Here is a 22,247-nt window from a genome sequence, read left to right as displayed (position 1 = left end):
AACAGCGAGAATTGTTCATATTTAAAGTGAAGGTATTTAGACTATAAAAATTACCGTTCTGAGAGTTGCAATCGCAGCAGTGGTCGTTGCTGGGCAGCCGCTGTATGTGTCGTATGATGGCTTGCTGCAGCTCCAGCAGTGAAGGGTTGGCACCACTGGAGCTGCCCGTTGCTTTGCCACCGTCATCAAACGCTCGGTATAGCGCAGACTCCCTACAGTTGATCAACACCGACATCCACGCTCGCTGGTCTGTCTCATCCTCCGCTTGGAAGTGGTACGTGCGATTGTCTGTGAAACAACAGTACAATATTACCACAATATTACATCATATTTATATACAATATTATAAATATACAAGCATTGACTATTGGATACAGAAGAAGACATCCCATCTATATGGATCAGCTGTCGCCAATTTTTTACTAAAAAAGAATGTAGTTGTGTGAGCCAATCACAGATTGCGCTAGTGTCTAAAACTCTATTTTGTACCTTACTGTATTTTTTGTTACTGACATAGTTGCTGGGTCACAACAGTTGCTATAGCTCATAAGTCATTCCATCAGTTTGACTTGGTAAAAACCATCATGTAATCAGTAATTTAGATCAGCGCAATCTGTAGGTGGCTCACATCAACTAAGACCAATTTTATTAAAAACCTGGCTACAACATTAAAATGGGGATGGAATGCACGGGCGTCGCCGCCATAGGGGATATGGGGGACGCGTCCCCCCCAATATTTGAAAAGTCAGTTTTGTAAATTTAAATGTACATTTTTTTCTTAAAACACGCAATGCCATAAAACAGACATCATCAATGTGGTTTTTATTTAACATAATAAGCGATGGCAGGAGTAGTGTTAAGTTCCACATAGATAAACTTTGCACAACGAATAAAACAAAACAATATTACGCTATGGAAAGTTGTACGCATCATCCAATTTTTACAGCAGTCAGCTGTAGACTAGACATGCTAGGAGGTTCTATAATCTGTGATGCTAGGGGCTGAGCGAGGACGGGGAAACAGCTGATTTCCTGATGTTCCATACTCATAGGCTAGTTAGTTAGTTGTGAAATTGTCTGCTAGCCACTGACTTTACACAGGCATCAATCAGCAATCAGCGTACTACCAGTAGCCTATTACCATTGACTAAAACTATTTTTAAAGTTTATATAGTCAATGCTATTACTGAATTCGATACTAAAGTATACATATTGTGACAGATCTGTGAAATGGAGAAAAATGTAGGCCTAAGGTTAAAAAATGTGTATCAACTTGCTTGCATGAAATATAACAGGTGAAATGGAAGGTTTTAGGACAATTGGGCACAGTTCTAGCCGTTATAAATGGCTTTATAAAGTCACCATACGGCTTTTAGGAGACATGGCTTCGAAGTCTACACTACACTGTAGGCCTATGTTTTGAAATTCATGAATGCAAGTACGTCATAGTTTGATTTTTTAAATGTTTTCTTTCTCATGACAAAGACAAATAACAGGTGAAATGGGAGGTTTATGGACAGTTGGACACAGATATAGACATTAATAATGGCTTTATAAAGTCAGTAAAAAGCTTTTATGAGGATGAGGCCGTAGCCTACAATATGTTTTGAGATTTATAAATGCAATTGTCGTAGTTAGTTTTAAAAATGTCTACTTATTAATGACAAATAAATGGGGAAATGGGAGGTTTTGCACACAGTTCTAGACGTTAAAACTGGCTGTAAAAAAGTCACCCAACGGCTTTTAGGAGGATATGGACGTAGTCTACAGTGTGTTTTGAAATTCATTACTCCAATCGTCATAGTTTTATTTTTAAAATGTCTATTTTAACAACAGGTGAAATGGAGGTGGGAGTTTATGGACAATTGAGCACGGTTTTAGGTGTCAAAAATGGCTTTAGAAAGTCACCAAACGGCTTTGAAAATTCAAAATTTTCCCGGGTTAGGACCCCCGGCCCCCCCCCCTGCCAAGGTCCTACATTTGTCCCCCTCTAAGTTTTGATGCTGACGACGCCAATGATGGAATGTCTAGTTGTTGTATTGATAGTCAATAACCAATAATAACCAATCACAAAACACTATAATCTATAAAAGGTGTAACGTAAAAAGCTCACACAATGGAACACTAATAGCACCGTTCGCAATGACTGCACCAATCAGTCTCATTGGTGGAGTCATTGCGAACGGTGCTATTAGTGTTCCATTGTGTGAGCTTTTTACGTTACACCTTTTATAGATTATAGTGTTTTGTGATTGGTTATTATTTGCATGTTGTATCATGACTTGACTGCTATACAGTGTATATTTTTGACTGCTACCTTCTGTAGTGTATTCCAACTTAGGTTGGGCGTTTGTGTATTGTTAGTTGTAATGTGTTAGTTAAGTTTTTTTCACCTGAGGACGGGATCAGATTCCAGAAACCGAAACATTGTGTATTGTTTTTTTACAATCGTGATGGAAAATGTCTGCAATAAACCTTTGAATAACATTAACTCACCATCACCAACAATGAACTTCAAACAAAGAACAAAAAGAGTGTACTAACTAACAAAAGCTTACAGAAACTTTAATAGTTATGAAAATCAATAAGAAAAAAATAAAATAAAAATAAGAAATTTTTAACCACAACTAACTGTATAACACCAGAAAACTGTCTATAAGAGAAAAAAGAATTGCAGTACAGCACTAAAACCTCATTCATCCGATATTCATTTATACGCTATTTTGGTTTATCCACAAAGGTCTGCTTCAACCTAAATAAAAAACTTACTTAAAAGTAAAAATTTACATATACAAAGAATACATTAAATAAGACGCCTTCAATAACGAAACGCAACAGCATTGTGATCCTGTATTGCGGGTATTACATTGACTTTCTAAAGGTTTTTTGATCTCATCTCAAAAAAATCTCCAAGCAAAGTTAATTTTGCTCAAACCACATTTTTTTAATCTCGGAAATTTCTCGAAAATTCTAGACCCGTCCATTCCCAATTTACATTAAAAGCGTATTAGAATTCGCAACTCACAAGAGAGGACGTCGAAGCACCGCTTGTCGTCCGGCACCATCTTGATCTGACACGTGAGCAGGTTGACCTTGGTGGGGGGTTTGGTCTCGTCTCCGTGGCTGATCTCCAGGAACCCCTCCGCTTGTACGGCGCAACGTCGCTTCTGCCACACTCGCCTCATTTTGCCCTCCGACTTCTTCATGAGGTGACCTGTCCTCGTCATCCCTGCCTGTTTGTCTCCCTGCAGTTGGTGTAGAGAGTAGCCCGTGCCTCTGTCTGGCATGTGCCCACTCGTCTGAACATCACACACCAAGGTTACCAGTTAGAAGATATTTTTACAGACAAGTATCTTAAGTATGTTTCTGAATAAATACTGATTTTTCAACATTTTATGATATCTACTACATTAACCACAACTATAATCTACATCTAAATTTCCTAAGTCTACTACGGTACGTTATTTCAATACAAATATTATGTTTAACAGCCCTGCTAACTAGGGACAAGTTTACATAACTGCAAAGTGTCAAAATAACACAAATTTAAAGTTACGAAACATCAAATTCTAACAGACAAGACCTTTGACTAAATGTGTTTATTTGTTTGACAATTGAGGGAAGCACTGTTTACAAGTTAGATTACCCTCAATCATAATCATATTGTACTATCATGAAGCAATAAAAGATAACAAGTGACAACATCAGGAAGTTGTAGTATAATTTCCTTAAGTAAATAAAAACAACAATTCAACTAGGCCTACATAGTTTGTTTTGATACAACAATCAAAAAACCATAAGATACGGTTGTAATAGAATAAAGATAGGAATACAAAGAATAATTCAGGGCTTTAAAGTCTATGATTTGAGACACATTTGTTGTTGTTTTCACATTAAGAAAATAAACGTTGACAATCTTAATATCACATTAGTTATTTCTTCTTTATACTAAAATCTCAAACTCGGTCTATTCCAGCCTCCTTGGTTTCAAAAGTTGATCATCCTAACAAACGAGCTGCCACGTACGAGAGAGTAGAAAATGTGGCACAAGAAGTAAGGGGATTACTAGGACTTATGAGAAATGTAGAAGAATGTTTACGTATTTTCTAAGTGAGATTAGTCCCTTCTCAAGAGCGGATATCCCATATGTTAGGGTTGGAGGTACTCAGTCGTCTCACCTCTTTATCCAGTCCCGGAGCGCTGCGCAGCAAGAGCTGCTTCAGCTCATTGAGCTGTCTCCGTTCTTCATCTTGCTTCTGACGAACAGTCTGCAACCTCGTAGACAGGTCTGCCACATAGCTTCCAAAGTGTTCAATTGTTTTCAGCCCGTCTTGAAAATAACTGTGGAAAATAAGTAATGTTAGCAAACACCGTTGTTAACTATGAATATTTTTTTCACATGATATTTTATACTTGCTCAAACAAATATTAATTTGAATTGCTTTAAGTAGTTTAAAATCTCCATATCAAAAAAGTATTATTAGGGAAGTTTATTTGTTAAAAATCAGTTAAAATATTATCAACAGTTTAGGTGATAACAAGACAGCAGACCAAGCCTATAATTAAGCAAAGAGAGTTTCTTGATTTTACATAAATATGTCTTTGACTGTCTGTCAATTATTCAGAACGTCCCTCTCTTTGTTGATGACACTAACACAATTTTTTCAAAGGAATAAAAGTCAAACTATGATCATTAGGATAGAGTACCTAGATAAATATTAAAATATGAATATAGTAAAAAATTTACAAAATAAAATACTGCAAAGACTTAATTTTAAGGGTTTCCACATTAAAGAACCAAATAATTACCTGAACAAAATTTAACTAAAGAAACCAATTTGATAGACTTGTAAAGAGAATATAAATTGACTTACTTGGTTTGAGCGTGAAAGTACTCTATTAGATGCTGTAGCAATTCAACACTCTTTTTTGTCTTGATTTCGTTGACTTTAAGAAGATACTGTAACAGATTTTTAATTTGCTGTTACCTATATCACTCTGGTAGTTTAAAAAATTAATTACTAGAACTTGCATATAAAGACACTGTAAAAATACCTTATTTTAACAAAATATATATGCTGAACCAAATAGCGTGCTAGTTCATACCATGCTGGTGGTCATACTAGTTTTTCAAGTGCTACTTCAAAAAAACTGTGACTAAACAAAGGCTGTAAATTTTTACCCATATTTTGGTTCTTATAGACCACAGCCACAAACGGTAAAAATTGATTTGTTTTGTCTCTTTTGGTTCAACTGCAATACTCAAGACTTTCCAGTCCCGTCCCGAAAATAGGGAAGAAAATAAAAGTCCTATCCTGAACTAAAAATTCAATCCCGTCCATCAAGATTTATATGCACTTCATTTAATTAAATGCCTTCGTTCAACCTTTAGAATGCTCTACGACTATTTACCACACACCAAAACATGTTAAATCGCTACAATTTTTTACAGACAACATTCTACATTTGGTGAGAAAACTTTTACAAAATATAATGTGTGGTCTAATGTACATTTTCTAATGAACACATTTAAATGCTGTAGACATTTAAAAAATGAAATAATCAGACAGCAAATTACCTCGCTCATCTGGAGCTGAAAAAGCCGCCTCTCCTTCTCCATGTCATCAGCAATTTCAGCAGCCGACAGCTCAGTACGGATCAGTCCTGCTTCTTTGGCTTGCTGTTTCCTTTCTTTCTCAATCTTCACATACTTGGCTTCAAACTCTTTAGACGCTCTATCAAAAGGCCTTTTCAAATCCCCCTTTACACCCCTCAGATCTCCTTTGAGAAGACTGTCTACAGGAAACATCACGATGTTGTTCACGTTTTGCATCTAAAACACAAAAATCAAAAGATTAGGCATATGTACATTTTATAAACATCCATCCATTGATTGTGATGAGGACACAACCTATGTGTGTATTTTAACCTAAATATGAGTGAAGGATGAGCGTAAAATGGTGTGAGATGATCTCTGTAGCTTTGTTACTGACTGAAATGAGCTGTTTCATCAGTTAGGATAATTTATTTAAAGCCCAATGTTCAGAAAAACTGGGTCCAGTTTCGAACCATCAAAAAGCTACTAAATTTTCTCAGGAACGATCCGGCAACCTTTTGATTGTTAGGCGAGCACTTTAACCACTCGGCTACTCAGGCAGTCAGTTCAGCAATGACGATGGATTTCACAAACATTTTGTAGGTTTATAACTGGAATATTATACTAATTGATAATTATAAAAATGTAAATGGCTCTTTTCTTGAAACATACATCCAACAGAAAAATTGAAAAATACTAAATAAACCTTACCAAAAGTAGAGATTAAAAAATAAACTGTTGTACGAGTTTTATTTGTACTCACGAGTGTTTTCATGAGAGCTGAGAGCTCTTTGTGAACGACTGCGAACTTAAGAAACGCAGCTCCTATATCTGGTTCCTGGTCTTTGCTGAGAGCGTTCCCACCAAGCCTCTCCAACACACGAGCCAAGTACATCTCATTGTCCACATGTACTGCAACACAACAATCATATCAGCATCTTTGAGTTCCAACAAGTTGTAAGTACTAAGTAGAACATAGCTAGTAACATAGCCAGTACAGTTGTTTGTTTGTACTATTCAAAAATAAAATATTTAAACAAGTAAAACTTACTGGTGAAATAAACCAAAGTCATACATCTCAAGCTAAACCTACTTCAAAATTGTTGTTATAATTTATCAGAAAAAAATATGTTGGGACCTGGAAAAAGGTTTGTAGTAAATTAAATGTGTAGGGCCAAAACATAATCATTATTATATATATATATTGTATATATATTACATTTAAATAGGTAGCCTATTGTATATATATATTGTAATTGTAACTTTTTACAACTCTCCTTCCTAAAGATCCCAGTTTGAGTAATAGTTTAGTTAAGTTAAGTATTTTGGAAATCTACCTCTTGGAACAATCAGTATTTTTTTTTATGGTTTCGGATGATTGCTTGGACAGCTAATTTTTTCCCTGTAGGCTATATTGCACACATAACTGAAGAAAAAAAATCAGTTTAAAAACTGTCTATGACTAGGTGGAAAACAGGGATCGATGACAACAGGAGGATAAGGAATGACCTTGAGAGCTAAGGCTAGGCACAGCTGATAAGGGACCCATTTACTTTCAACTAATGAATAAAGCATGAGGTGATATGACCAGTGAAGACAGTGATGCGGAAATGTCTACTTCCTTGTGTAAAATATACACCAGCAAACGGTTGGGACATAACTTAAGTCTCACAAAGAAAATTTAAGCACCCAAAAGCTAATTATTCACATTTACAAAAAGATGTTGAGCAGTTCAAATTAGTTTGTTGTTTAGTACAAATTCATCTTCAAAGTAAAAATATGTTATTTAAAAAATCAGTAGGCAACCTATTATCAGACCTATTATTGCTGGAATCAGCTTACAAAAATCATGTAGGCCCCTATCCCGTTTGATAAAATTCAGGCTTTTGGCCCTCCCTGCTCTTTTTATTTGACAATTTTATGTTATTGAAAACTTCTTGTTATCTTAATTTAGAAAACTCATTTTCAAGAGACAAGATTTAAAATAAAACTTTTAGAAAATTCAAACCAAAGATTTGCTTTGTTTTACAATGGACCCTATTAGTGTAGGCTACAACAATTTATCTTTTTATTTCACATGAGCCTTTTAATTTTTTGGGCCTAAGTAGTTGTTTATAATTTAAAAAAGGAATAAACTGAGAATATGATTGAGTTTGGCCTACATTATGTAAATTATGCTGTTTTAACAATCTAACTGCATCTAGCCGTCGTCATTGTATTAACCTGTCACATATTCATTGTACCAGTAATTTAGCTAAGAATTTCTTAAATTAATAAATTGAATTGAATCTTTTGTGTCTGTTCATTGAAAAAATATAGCAAGACATATAAGTTAAATCAATTCAAAAAGTAAATTTTAAGTATAGGCCAACTTAAATAATTATTTAGTAGTTTACTCAAGCCAATTGTATTTAATCTGTCTAACTCGAACTATATTTGTAAAGTTTCAGTTCTGATTCAGTTTCAAATGTAGTAAAACTAACTATGATTGTTAAATTTGGCACCACAGTGTTGAAACCTCCAATCATTAGGCCATTTTCTAAATAATTGAGTCCATCTCTATGAGTAATTCTGAAACAATCAGTTTAAGGAGTTGTTATCTTTGGCTTATCTATTCTATGAACCAATAGTCTACTTTCTATTGTCATTTATGTGTCAAATTGACTGATAAGAAGAATCTATTTGGACTTCCAGAGTTTGTTTACTACAGAGTGTCAAGTAGATAAAACAATGTACAGTAGTACTACTTCATTATTATAGGCAGTAAACTTGTTTATAAACTTAAGGCATTTAGTAACTTCTTTCACTGATTAACTGACTAGGTTATAAAGTAAGATTAGATTTTACCAATTAGTGTTATTGTGGGGCTATAATAGTTTTAGCTTTACTATTTAAAAAAATCTTTAAGTTTAGTTATGTAAGTTTTTAATTTTTTTTGCTCTCAATCTTTCAACATTATTTAAATTTATTAAATGAATGTATGACTTTGTCAAGATTTTAAATCTGATTTTAAGAACAAATTTAATTTAAAGCCAACAACGAATTTGTGTTAAGTTAGACAACATTCTTAGATAGCCTATGTTTTTTAATCAATAGGCCAACTACCTTTGAATTTTGTTTTTAATAAACATAGACCCCACTTCACAAATAGGTCTAGGCTACATTTATTTTTTAAGTTTTGGAATTCTCATTTGAATTAATAATCTATCAGCGCAAGTTCTTAGAAATCAACTACGAACACTTAAGTAAATAAATACAGTATATTTAAATAGGCTACTTACACATTATGATGATACATTATTACACAATAACTGTAAAATACAAAATAAGCCTGATAACATAGGTAGGGTAGCTTTAAATTATGAAGTTAATTAAATTTAATTTTTACACCTTCTTGATACCTATTCCGAGAAGTAAGTTAGGCTAATTTTGTCATGAAATTACAATAATTATTAATTTAGTCTCATGAAAGTCCTGTTGGTTTGTTAAAAACTATTATCAAGAATCTATAAACACCCCAACGATAAAAGCTTAACATGGAATTATTTTGCTTAGTTATAATACTTACAATTTCCTGAATAATGTATTGCCTTTACAGCCTTTTTCATTTTTATTAAACATTCTCGGTCCAAATCAAGAGTCTGAAAGAAACATAACATAATTAGTCTTGAGTTTTGAAACCATGATAGCTTAGGGCCTACACAATCGACCTTAATATCTGGGCAATCTCCAAACTCTTAACTCTTTATTACTTTGCCAAAAACCATTAAAAACATATTTTGGAGTTGTTCAATTATTTTTTTATTAGTTCAAAGAGACCAAATAAGCGCCAATTAAGTTATTCCTAGACTACTTACCGCCCACAATAAGATACAACTAACTAATCCCAAGAGTTTTTGTCTCAAGTTTTGTTAAATATTGAAGTTGTGTTACCTATATTTAAAAGTAAGTTGAACATTATGTCAAATTTATACTGCCAAACAATGGGTAGGCTTACCCTAAGTTATTATTGATCTAGTGAAGTTAGGTGAAAAGAATTAAATAGACTTCCAGCCGTGCTGTGGTTACCATCTAGATTCTGGCGCACACCGCTGGGAGCGCCGTGTAGTTACGTAGCGCGTACCGTAGGCTGTAAATACATGAACCTACATGTAACTACCACAGAACCTATGGTAACCGCAGCACAGCTGACAGACTATTTTTGTCTATGATATAACTTATAGGTAGGCCTACCATTGTTTTTAACGCAAATTTAAATATTACTAGGCCTACGTGATATCGCTATTCAAATAGGCATACTAAGTTAGTATGAATTTTTCTATTACACTTACCATAACAGTGAATACCTAAAATACATGCGCAAGCTAAAAAGAGGGATACGGTCTTTAAAAGTAATTTATTCAGCTTAACCCACTGTTTCAATCATAAAGTCTGGAGATACCGTCAGTAACTTAACATAGGTAGGCCTACGCCTTACAGGTAAATTGATAGCTTGTAGGGTTACATTAACTGGGTCGCCAGAATTTTAACCCCCTGGAATTTTACCCCCTGCCCTGGGCAAAGCTGACCCACTATGACGTAGTAACCTGAGTGGCCAAAAGTTTGTTCGCGGCCGGAATTTTACCCCAGCGGATTTGGAAGTCTAATGAAAATAGTCAGAGCGTGATTAATTAGATTAGCGATAAAAACCAGAATTTTACTCCCTGTCTATATAACTAGCGTATAGACAACTGAAGATGTACGGGCCAGATTTTTAACCCCGGAATTTTTACCCCGGAATTCCACCCCTGGATTTTTACCCCCTGGCCGATTTTAGAAATTGAACAATTGATTTTCTTATTTCTGTTTTTAATTAATTGTAAACATTTCATTATTTAGTAGCCTAGGCTATCTTTATTTAGGCAACCTCAACTAAGTAAACAGAATTCGCTGTTTTATTTTGATCATATTAACAACAGTTGGCTTCAAAGATTGAATCCTGATACAGGAATCTCAAAATTAAAATTTAAAACCTGTTCGTTTAGTTAATGTTACAAATAAATTAAGATAGGCTACTTAATAATCAAATGTTTACTATTAAATTAAAACAGAATGAAGATAAGTAATCATTCTCACTAATTTATATATCTGGCCAGGGGGTAAAATTGGGGGGGTAAATTCCGGGGGGTAAAATTCCGGGAGTAAAAATCCGGGCCGTACATTCTAGGTTTTTATAATTTGATGTGTTCTGATTAAATTCACAACTGTGAAATTATATGTTTAATTCCGCGTTTAATCCATCGAGCTGATGTCGCGAAACTGAAAAGTTCGCGGCCGGAATTTTACCCCCTGGTTTGTGACATCACGTTTGCCCAGGGGGTAAAATTCCAGGAGGTTAAAAATCCGCTACCCCCATTAACCTAAACTTTACCTTTGTACCAAGAATCTATCTTAACCTAGGCTAGGCTAACTTCAAAATGCTGAATTAATGTAACGAATCAGTCTAAAAAAAACCTCCCTTACATACCCAAATAAAAACCAACTGAATCTTATTCCGAAATGAGCTCTATCAGATTAATTTTGATCTAAGTTAGCCTATGTTACCTATTCTTTGGTTAGACGTCTATATTTTTTTTAGACTGTTGCATTAACTTTTTTTTTATTTTAAAGAGGTTGGCCGCCTTTTTTAACCTTGCATTTGCCCGTCCACATAGACTACAGATCTGTGCGTGGAACGTATCCAGTAAAGCAAGGGGTGAGCCAGTACAGTACAAAGGTGAACTGTACTGATAAAAGTTTGTGGGAGTGACCAGGATCCGAACCCACGACACTACTGCCCTGGGCTTGAAGTCCGCGACGCTACCAACTGAGCCACCGACTCACCAATGAGTCGGGTCACAACAACTAATTTGATGGATCCCACCCTCCACATCTCTTTAGCTTTTGTCAGTTGTTTACCCACTGTTTAGGATAGCCTACTGTAATGGAAAAAGTTGTGGGTACTTAGGCTGTTTGAACAGTTGCCAATAAGTCAATAAGTCATTAATTTAACCAAAATAACATATAGGCTACATGCATTGGTCATGTCATTTAACAAAACGTTTAAGCCTCACAAACCTTTTTGATCTTAGTCATTTTACAACTTTATTCAAATCGCCTTAAAGCACACATTTTCCTTTCGTGTATAAGTTACCCTCTATCGGCACTACTATAACAAACTAAGCGAGCTGGCGTAGTGGTTAGAGCGCGGGACTTCAGTCCCTGAGGTCCCGGGTTCAATCCCCGCCAAGTCACCAATGGATTTTATCTAAGTGATAATGCCGCAACCCTAGCGTCCTTAGGACAAAAAAAAAAAAAAAAAAAAAAACTATAACAAACTAACGTACCGGGCAATATACCTACATAGAGGCTTTAGAAGTTATAAGTAGGGTTTATAACTTAAGTTACCCTACTGAAAGCCTGGCTAGCCTCTTAAAGGAGTTTTATGTTACCGTGAGTCAACTCATAAAAAAGGGTGCGCCTACCAACCCTAGGATTGTACGATAACCTACCTCCTGGAATTAGGCTACCCATGCTTAGATTAACCCTCCAAGTGTCCATAGTAATGGTATTAATGTCGGCCCATTTATTGCGCAATCGCAGGGTTTTATTAAAATGTATCTTAGAAACTTAAAAACACGAAGTAGGCCTAGGCCTATACTGTTTTATCATTTTGTTTAGAAAATTATGGGCTTCAATCTAATATATAAAACATTATTTACAAAAAAAATTTTCTACAATTTTTGTGGGGTTACGGTAACATTTCTCAAAAATTATAAAATAGGCTTAGTAAAAAAATTATACTTAAGTATGTTTGCGCTCAATAAATTTTTATCCTACTAATATTATAGGCTAAATGAGAAAGTTTGGATGTATGGATGTATGTTTGTGACAAGTGAACGCGAAAAATACTGGTCGGATTGGGCTGAAATTTGGCATGATGATAGCTCACATTCCCGATTAACATATAGGCATATTCTTATTTCAAAAATCCTTTCGGGCTCCGCCCCAGTGGCTCTGGAGTTTCCCATGTTAACCTTATGAGAAATGGAATTATTGAATCTTAACAGCTGTTTCAATTAAACAAGTTGGTTCTGTTCTATGATGTTCAATAGCATTAAAGTTACAAGGATTACCAACAGGGTGCAGCACTATTATTTCTTTTACATTTATGACAACAGCTAATTTGCAACCAAAAGGTGAGTGAGCGTAGCGAACAAACTTCAACCTGGAGGCGAGTTAGCGGAGCGAACGAGCTAACCTGAAGGCAAGTGAGCGCAGCGAACGAGCTCCAACCTAAAGGTAAGTAAGCGTAGCGAACAAACTTCAACCAGGGACGTGATTGAGCCATGCGAACGAGATAATCTTGAAAATTAAGAAGTTAAACGGGGCAAAGCCCGCGGGTTACAGCTAGTAATTTATAATCCTACAAATATTTTAAAATAACTACTTTGTTCTAAATTTTATGAGGATTCCAAAAATATAATAATATAAGGAAAAGGTTTGCAAATAAGTAAATAAGTTATGGGTGAAAAACAGATATTTCGTACATTTAGCGTTAGCTAAGAATGCATAGCCTAACCATAGCTAGAAATCTGGCTGATAATTTACATCAATATCACTAGGCCTACCTACTTCTTCAGGATCATCAACCAGCCCTTCAAAATCACCTAAATCTTCTTATAATGCACGTAGGCCTATATCACTACTTTTTATTTTTAACACTAAAACAATGATAAACGTAATAAAACACATCAGTCATCAGTGCAAGGTTAACCAAGTTGTTTACAAATACGCACGTCATCTGTCTGCTACAATATTTTCGGAACTAAAATGAAAAGCGTCTAAAAACAGACATCAGGAGAAAGCTCAGAATCTGCTGAAAACAACGATACCAATCTCGATCCAATTCAATCTGATTTAGTCAGTCCCAGAGCCTTCGCCGTAACGATGTTTGTGTGTCGCCAAAGCGACGCATAATAAGTTACCACGGCGGGTGTGTTGTGCGTCGATTACGAGACGCTTAACACTCGGAGGGTTAATATGATGTGGATAAGGGTAAAAACACAGTGGAGCAGGGCAGGTAGCTGGTAGCCTAGCAGGTCGCTTACTCGCTTACTGCTATGTAGAATTAAAGCACGCGTTGTTATGGGTACGCACACAGTCGCGCCTAGCAGGTAGCCGAGATGGTAGCAGTAAGCTAGGCGGCAAGCTAGAAGAATTGCCAAGTCGATTGTTTGGGAGCTGCAAGCGGGGATGGCTCGACTGGGGCATGCGCAAATAGCAGAACTTGACAGCCACGTGTTCTCGAGTTCGCTAGTTCCACGTCGGATCTTTCACTGCGCATTCTCTGTATACGGAGTGTTGTTTGTTTTAATCGATTTATTTAGTTGTTGTTTTGTTTACAAGAAATAAAATAATGGACGTAGAAAAATTAATATCAGAGGTTATTATCCGTGTGCCATTGTGGAAACAAGTCCACCCGGACCACCACAAACGTCACGTACTCGACGATCTGTAGAATGAAATAGCGAATGAACTAGGATTCAATCAAAAGTTTATCCTGTACCACTAATAATATAAGTGATAATATTAGTATCGGCGGCTGACAAGCGACTGTACTGAGCGCCACTGTGTGTATGTCCCAGCTACCATCCAGGTAACCAGCGGTTAAGCGAGTAAGCGACCAGCCAGGCTACCAGCTACCTGCCCTGCTCCACTGTGTTTTTACCCTAAGGCTCTACACTAGGATTGTACGATAACCTACCTACTGGAATTACCCATGCTTAGATTAATTAGTGGATAAGGCTATAAAAAAAAGCTGGGCTGCACTTTTGTTTATGTCCTACATTTACTCACATAGGCTATCTTACTGCAGTTTGGCTAAGGTTAGGTTTATTTAGTTTAACTAACAGTTTTATTTTATAATCAGTATAATCACAGAATATAAGGTTCTATTTTCATTGGTATAATGTATAGGCCTAATCGTAAATGTAGGACGTAAACTAAAGTGCAACCAAAGGCTTTGGTGGAGTAACAATATTGTGTTTGGCTCTCTGGGTCAAAAAGGGTTTTAAGTGACTCTTTAATAATCTAATAACTAACTTACCTCTTCTAGTGTAGTGATGGTTTGTCTACATTGTCCCATTCGTGAGACAAACGTAGATGTCGTAGGGGAGTTGTAGTCCTCCCTTGTTTCTTCGATAAATTCATTTACTCCTATCAGTCCAGGCATTATGGTTGATGTCTAGATCACAACTCGCACACAAACAACAAAATATTATTCTTAGAACATAGGTAAGTTTACACCAATCACAATTAAATCACACCCATTTTCGATAGAAAGTGGACTTTTCCCTTAATTGAGCCATTTACAACTGGTTCACCCAAAAACAATCTTCTCCGCAGATGCCATAATGGACCTTCACACTTGAATCTGATCTGCTGCTGAAGCTAGCTGAGCTGAAGCAAGCAAACTAATGCCCTCTAATGTTCCTGTTTCTGATTCTCTGCTTCTGCTGCTCTAGGTGGCAGTGTTTGTGTCTGTCATAATAAAATCAAAGACGACCAAGTAAACATCCGTTAGGCAATGGGTAAGTCAAAACGAATCAGAATCAGGAACATTTAAAGCTACATACGTATAAAGCTACATAAAATGAGGTTACTAACCTGTCGTCAATCAGTCCTCTATTTATTTATTTATTTATATTCATTTATTTATTTATTTTTACGGCAAACGCCATTTTTTACAATTGTTTTACGTAGTAATACATGCGACAAGATGCTTACTACATGCTAATAATGTTGTACAGATATATCAGTGATACATGCGAAGATTAAGCCCCCCACACACTACCAGACCAGACCTCCAGACCAGACCGTCTGGTCTGGCGTCTGGCACTTGTCTTATCGTGTGTGGGACTGTCTGCAGACCGATTTTCTCGGACCAGACTGTCTGCGTGTCTGATGGTTGAACCCTCAGACCACAGACGGTCTGAGGTTCCCCCACCACTATTTTTGTCTCGTCTGTGAGTGTGTAGCGCTGTCTGTCAGACGGCCGACCATCGTGACAGTCTTCATCCATTTGTTGGAGTTCTCACCACGGTCTCTCAATTACGAATGTTAGACCGTCTGGTCTGGGAGTGTGTAGAGCCGTCCAAGACGGTCTGGTTGCAGCCAGACGGTCTGGTCTGGAGGTCTGGTCTGGTAGTGTGTGGGGGGCTTACAATGAAAAGATGAAAAACATGTTCAATGAAAATGACATGCAGTTATGATAACTATTGAAGAGTGAAAGTTGAATCATCTAGGTGATCATAATAATTAAGTAACATGCTCAGTGAATAACAGACTATAACTAAGGTAACAATAACAAATAAAAAATATGACATGCTTGGCGATAGATAATCTATAACTAGTTAACAATAACAATTGGCAACAATACTGACAGTGGTGATAGATGCAATACGGAAACGAGTAATAGTGATAACAATAACAGACTAGAAATAGATAACAGTGATAATGAATGAAGTAGGCAACAGTGATAAAATTTATAAAAAAGATAACAAAAGATAGACTCTGATGCAAACAGCAGATAAATAGAAATAACCCTCCGCCCCACAATGTGGTTGTGACCCTTTAAAGGCGCCACCAATAACAAAACACAACACCGTTTCATAACCAGAACACTGTAGCGAAGTCACTTTAGTAGAGTAGCCTCCGGACGTCTCGCTTGAATGAAGCTGGTGATGGCCCGAAGAAGTCGAGACGAGAAGACACATCTCCGCTGGTTCTCAGGAGTCTAGAGATACCGTGGTTACGAGCATAGTTAGTCGGCTGGTATCTCCTTGTGAAGACTGCTCTTGATCGAGTGCCCCTGGGAATGGTGAGGTCGATATGTCGTTTAATAACTCAGGACAATCAATGATTCCATTTACCAGTTTATACAAGAAGATGATGTCACAGACCTTATTATACAGGCTTATTGTCTTCGATGACTATAGTTTCGGGGTTATAACCCCATTTTCAAATCTTCTCTTCATATGTATAAAATAATATAAAGCTACCTTCAATTCAAACTATCCATATTAGCATTATGTCTTATCTATGATATTAGCACAGCAAAAATATTACCATAGATAAAACCACAGACAAGAGAAACAAAGTTGACTTTTATTTCCTTAGTCAATGATAAAACGTTAGTCTATGATATTACATTACAGGGTGTCTCAGACCACCCAGCCGGCTTCTATAACTCCAACATGAAAGCAAATGGAAACCTAATTGCAACTGGAACCCCCTATTTTGACCCTAAAAAATCAACTAAATTATTTTCAAACCCAAAAAAAATCAAAGGGCAGATTTGGGGGGGGGGGTGGTTTTTGGGAAATTTTCAAATGTAAAGGGGGGTCGTGCGGTGTCGTGTTATACCTCATTTAAAGGTCCTTGAGTCCTGAGTATTTTAGTGGAAAAAGCTTTAAACTATTTTCATCCCGATTTACACGGTGTTCAAAAACGTACAAAAAATAGACCTTTGAATTTGACCTTTTGACTGCAAAGAGGTGTCCGTGGGGGATTAATGTATTTTAATGTTTTATTAAATGGTATTTAAAGTGTTTGCTGTTGTAAATGTACACGTCTACGTTTAGAGAAAAATGTAGCATACTATAAAAAAAGGTAGTCTTTAAGGAGAAATTCCAGATTTTTTCCATAATTCCCTGACTTTTCCAGGTTTTCACTGACCATACTAAACCCTTGTAAAATAACTACAGCTGTTTCGTTCTGCTAAGCGAGCACATTATCAGTTGGAAGAACGTTAAATTACAGTTTTCTCATCCGTGAATGAGGTCTTCAGCACATTTAGGACTCATACAACACGAAACACACACAAAACGACATTTAAGTATTTACAATGAAAAACTAGGCCAAGTAGTCCGAACACAATAGGTGCATAACCGGTAGATGATGAGTCATGACTGACCCGTTTTGGGAGTTGGGAGTGTTGGGACCCGACAGTGGGACTCATCATCCTACCGGTTACGCACCTCGTGTTCGGACTACTTGGCCAATTTTTCATTGTAAATACTGTACTTAAATGTCGTTTCAAGTTATGTGTCCTGAATGTGCTGATCGACCTCATTCACGGATGAGAAATCTGTAATTTAACGTTCTTCCAACCTTATGTGCTCGCTTAGCAGCACGAAACAGCTGTAGTTATTTTATAACACAAGGATCAATTGACGCAACAGGTAAATTAAACCTTTTATACAGTATATTTTACTCTTGATAAGAATGACACAACATATATGTGACTGCGTCGAGGGTCGATCTGAACACGAACATAAGATGAAGATCGATAGGAAGATAAGATATGTTTTCCTCCGAAATCGAAAAGCGCCTGTTCAGAAACAAACGTCCAAAAACTTTTATTTGTTAAAAACAGGTTGGCGGCCTCTTTTAACCTTGCATTTGCCCTTCCACAAAGACTAACTGCCCATGCGTGGAACGTATCTAGCAAAGCAAGGGGTGAGCCGATACAGTAAGAAGGTGAACTGTACTGGTATGTTTGCAGCAACCCTCATATTCGTGTCCAGCGACCCAAAAAACATATAGAAAAGTGATGATTAGGACTGTACCTAAACTTTCTGCTAACTTTCCTAATATGCCTAGACTATAAATTGAATTTGTCGAACATTTGTGAAAAATCCTGAAAAATGCTACAATAGTCTGGGTTACGGCCGACTAGAGCATTGAATGATACCCTCAAATCCATTCACCATTGGGGATTTCCATGACTTTTTGCCTATTTCCATGACTTTCAATGACCAGAATTTTTTCCATGACTTTCCATGACTATCCCTGACTTTCCAGAATGTGGACACCCTGTAGATATACTTGCTGGACTATCTAGTTCAACTTCAATTTATAATTTTAGTTATATAATTTTTACCTTTAATGACTATCAATTTGGTCACATACAAAAAAGTGAACAAAATTGGAAGATTATACTTGGGGAGGATATAAAATAGCATACAAATGAGCTTGATACAAAACAATATATTTCTCATTGATTGGCAAGATACTGGATGTACATAAATTATTTTATTAATAAAACACAATAAACAAAATTACAAAAGTTGACTCAAGTTTTTACAACTTTTGATCTGCCTTGGTAACCTAACATTTCATAAGATAACATATAATTTGTACTATGCAATAACACTGATTTCTTTATACAGAAAGTGTTATAGTGGTTTGAGAGGGATTCATTTTTGTATATTGCACAACTGAGATTGGTTGTTAAAGTTTTTAACTAGGCTACACTTATCCCACAACTCAACTCCATTCAATCAGTCTAAGAATACCACAACTTAGTGATAAATATTTGAATTTTAATATAACAAATTTAGAGCATCTCTATGTGTAGCATTTGTTATGTTCTAAAGAGTGCTAACTCTCAATTTTTTTGTTATTACAAATTGCCACTGGAGTGTAAAAGTCAATACCAGAATTATTTTTTACACACATCAAAATATTGTTACTTCAATTCAAACTTAATTTTACCAAATGTCACACTCAAAAGTAAAACACAAATGAAACATGTTAGCAAAAATCAATATAACAAAGATGCCCATCCATAGTGGGTACGAAAGTGGACTTAACTGTGATAAGATATCAAATCTTTTGAACTTTAAAAAAATCTTTAGTGATAAGTACAAAATGTATATAATACAAAAACATTAGATGAAGTTTTCAAAATATAACACTATATACGGCTACTTTTACTGCATTTTAAAAATAAAACTTGAAATTATAATGAGGTTTCATTAGTTGGTTGATCATTCATCCTAAAGAATATTCCAAACCATCAATAACCAATATAATATTCTGCTAAAAAAACACGCAATACATTTTTTATTCTGCTCAATTAAAACACTTATTAAAGTGGTTTTACAAGCAATTGAGAGTTAAGCACCATAATAACGTAAGAAAATATAAACCAATGGGCAAGAGTAGGTTTTTAGCACAGGAAAAATGTTGTAAAACAGTAAAAAAATGTATTACAAAAGTTTGATTGACTTTTTGATCAAACATTTCACATTTGATTCTGTTGCCATTTGTTAACCACACGCTTCAGATATTTCTGGGATTTGATATTTTCCTATTGCAATAGTAGTCAAAATGTACAAAGCAACATACTCTAGTTTTCGGACCTCAAACCCAAATCAGAAAGATCTAAAGAATTTGAGTGCAAGTTACCGATGTGACATGAGAACTCTATAGGACAAGTAACAATGTTATTGGTGTTCTACCATCCATTCACGACTACTGTTAATTTGCGCCTTACATTAACTTTCTAACGCTACGTGGTGTTCATAGTACTTAGTAATTAACATTGATTTTAATCTAGTTTGAATCCATTTCCACATAAAACGCTATCATTACATAACAAAAATTCTGACGTAATTAATAGTAATAGTAATAGTAACCATAAAAATAGGGAGTACACCCATTGTGCACTGAAAATATACGTAAACTTTCTTTACAAAATTTCTATACTATAAAAGAGATGTACACAAACGTAGAATCAGACTTTGAAAATTCAACTAATAATGCAAAGACACAGAAAACATTACCTCGGGACTATCTACAACTCGATTAATCTATACAATGTGGGTTTTAGTGTCAAATTAAGTACATCATTTACAAAAGGAATGGAAATTATAAATTAAAGACATCAGTCTAAGGTTAAACACCGAGCAGGATGTATTTACACAATTATGTTGATTTCAGTGTAGAGGTACAGATGAATTGAGGTTTGTTGTAGGACTTACTTAAAAGTAATATAAAATTGTTTTAATTAGGATAAAAACATCTTTTATATATTAATTTGAGTATTCCAGCTTTTGTTATTACTGATTTTTATCATTATGATATTGAAAAACTTGAATAATTTTAAATATTCCACGATTAGATTCATACGATGTTGACACCCGACCTAACAAGCTTTTAATTTTGTGCTATCCACTTCCTTCATCTACTTATTCACTTCAAAATCCTAAAAAAATTAAATATTTCCTGAAACCATTTGGCCACACTACAAAATATGTATGTTTAGGCCTATACCGTTTCATTCCACTTCTCACAAGAGCTCTTCACCTAAAATAATTCTGGCTGTAATGTTCATGTATAATTGCCATGTAAATTTTTCCCAGCCAGTTTATACTTAACAGGATCGGTAAACTGTCTGTAAACTCTTACTGTTTGTGTTAATACTAAGTAGAAAGTAATAATAGATGACAGAAATCAATATTAGACCAAGAAGTTTGCACCCAAGGAAACGAGCTCTTATTAGGTATGGTAAAAAAACACACATTGAAAAAGATTTAACACATATCATACAAGTATGGTATGATTTTATTAGTATCAATATGGAAAAAAACCAAAAGTTTGACATTAAAAACTTGTCATGTTTTGAACTATTTTGGTTTTTGTCAACTTCATTAATAAGCCTGGTAAAATCATTTTACAAGATTGCTTACCATTAGTTTTAAAACAAGATTCTACTAATTTATTTATTATTTTAAATAATTTACTGATTCATAGCGGTTTATATTTTTCGGTAGTTATCTTAAAATTTATTTCATTGGATATCATGTTTAAGGAACATTCTGAGCGTAGCCTATATTAATATGCGCCATACTATAAGTATACAGGGTTAGGCAAAAGTCTGGAACCCCCCAGTTAACTTTTTAATGTATTGCAGTAGGAAAACCAAACTCAGCACATATTTACAACATAAGAAATTGCACTTTTTTCATCTAAGTTACAACTTTGCCCCTGCCCCCAAAATGGGGTATTTTGGGGACAGCCCCAAATTTTCAAATGTAAACACCTATCATGTGACCTCTCATTTTAAAGGGTTTATCAAGAGAAATTGAATGGCGCAAACCAGAGGTCAATATCGCACCCCTAATCAAAATGACAGCCATTTTAATTTACGATGAGCAAACAAGATAAAGTCTGGACAATCCCAGTTAACTTTATAACATGTGGCAGTGGGAAAACCAAACTCGGCACATGTTTACAACATAAAAAATTTACTTTTTCATTAAAGTTAGAACTTGTACCCGGCCTCCAAAATGGGGTATTTTGGGGGCAGCCCGAAATTTTCAAGTGTAAACACCTATCATGTGACCCATCATTTTAAAGGGTTTCTCAAGGCAAATTAAATGGCACAAACTCGTGGTCAATATCTCAAACCTAATCAAAATGGCAGTCATTTTCAAATATCCCCTATTAACTTTTTAACAGGTTATAGCAGAAAAACTAAACTCAGCATACCTTTATAAAAAAAGAGAATTCACCTTTTGGTTAGTATTAAAATATTAAATTTTTTAAGTTAACTGGGGGTGTTGAGACTTTATCTTGCTTGCTCATCTTAAATAATTAAAATGGCTGCCATTTTGATTAGGGGTGTGATATTCACCTCTGGTTTGCGCCATTCAATTTCGCTTGATAAACCCTTTAAAATGAGGGGTCACATGATTGGTGTTTACATTTGAAAATTTGGGGCTGCCCCCAAAATGGGGTATTTTGGGGGCTAGGGCAAAGTTGTAACTTTGATGGAAAAGTGC

The 22,247-nt window shown here is 35.5% G+C and overlaps 1 protein-coding gene across 4 annotated transcripts in view; it reads right to left on the bottom strand.

Annotated features, from left to right (window-relative positions):
• The window catches only part of LOC128988927 (arfGAP with SH3 domain, ANK repeat and PH domain-containing protein-like), a 36,376-nt gene extending 21,323 nt beyond the window's left edge, over positions 1-15,053 (bottom strand). For all 4 annotated transcript variants that reach the window (XM_054410709.1, XM_054410711.1, XM_054410710.1 and 1 more), the window contains exons 1-8: positions 14,723-15,053; positions 9,164-9,236; positions 6,359-6,507; positions 5,578-5,832; positions 4,874-4,959; positions 4,178-4,340; positions 3,025-3,298; positions 55-288 (exon numbers count right to left, since the gene is read on the bottom strand). In XM_054410709.1, coding sequence (XP_054266684.1) covers positions 55-288; positions 3,025-3,298; positions 4,178-4,340; positions 4,874-4,959; positions 5,578-5,832; positions 6,359-6,507; positions 9,164-9,236; positions 14,723-14,848 — 1,360 coding nt within the window. In that variant the 5' untranslated portion in view covers positions 14,849-15,053. The remainder of the gene's footprint in view (positions 1-54; positions 289-3,024; positions 3,299-4,177; positions 4,341-4,873; positions 4,960-5,577; positions 5,833-6,358; positions 6,508-9,163; positions 9,237-14,722) is intronic.
• Positions 15,054-22,247: the final 7,194 nt, after the last annotated feature.

This window comes from Macrosteles quadrilineatus, unplaced genomic scaffold (genome assembly GCF_028750875.1).
Source record: "Macrosteles quadrilineatus isolate MER2022 unplaced genomic scaffold, UCM_ALF_1.0 Scaffold_3__2_contigs__length_128488019, whole genome shotgun sequence".
NCBI lineage: Eukaryota > Metazoa > Arthropoda > Insecta > Hemiptera > Cicadellidae > Macrosteles > Macrosteles quadrilineatus.
This window is presented reverse-complemented; position numbering and strand designations above follow the sequence as displayed.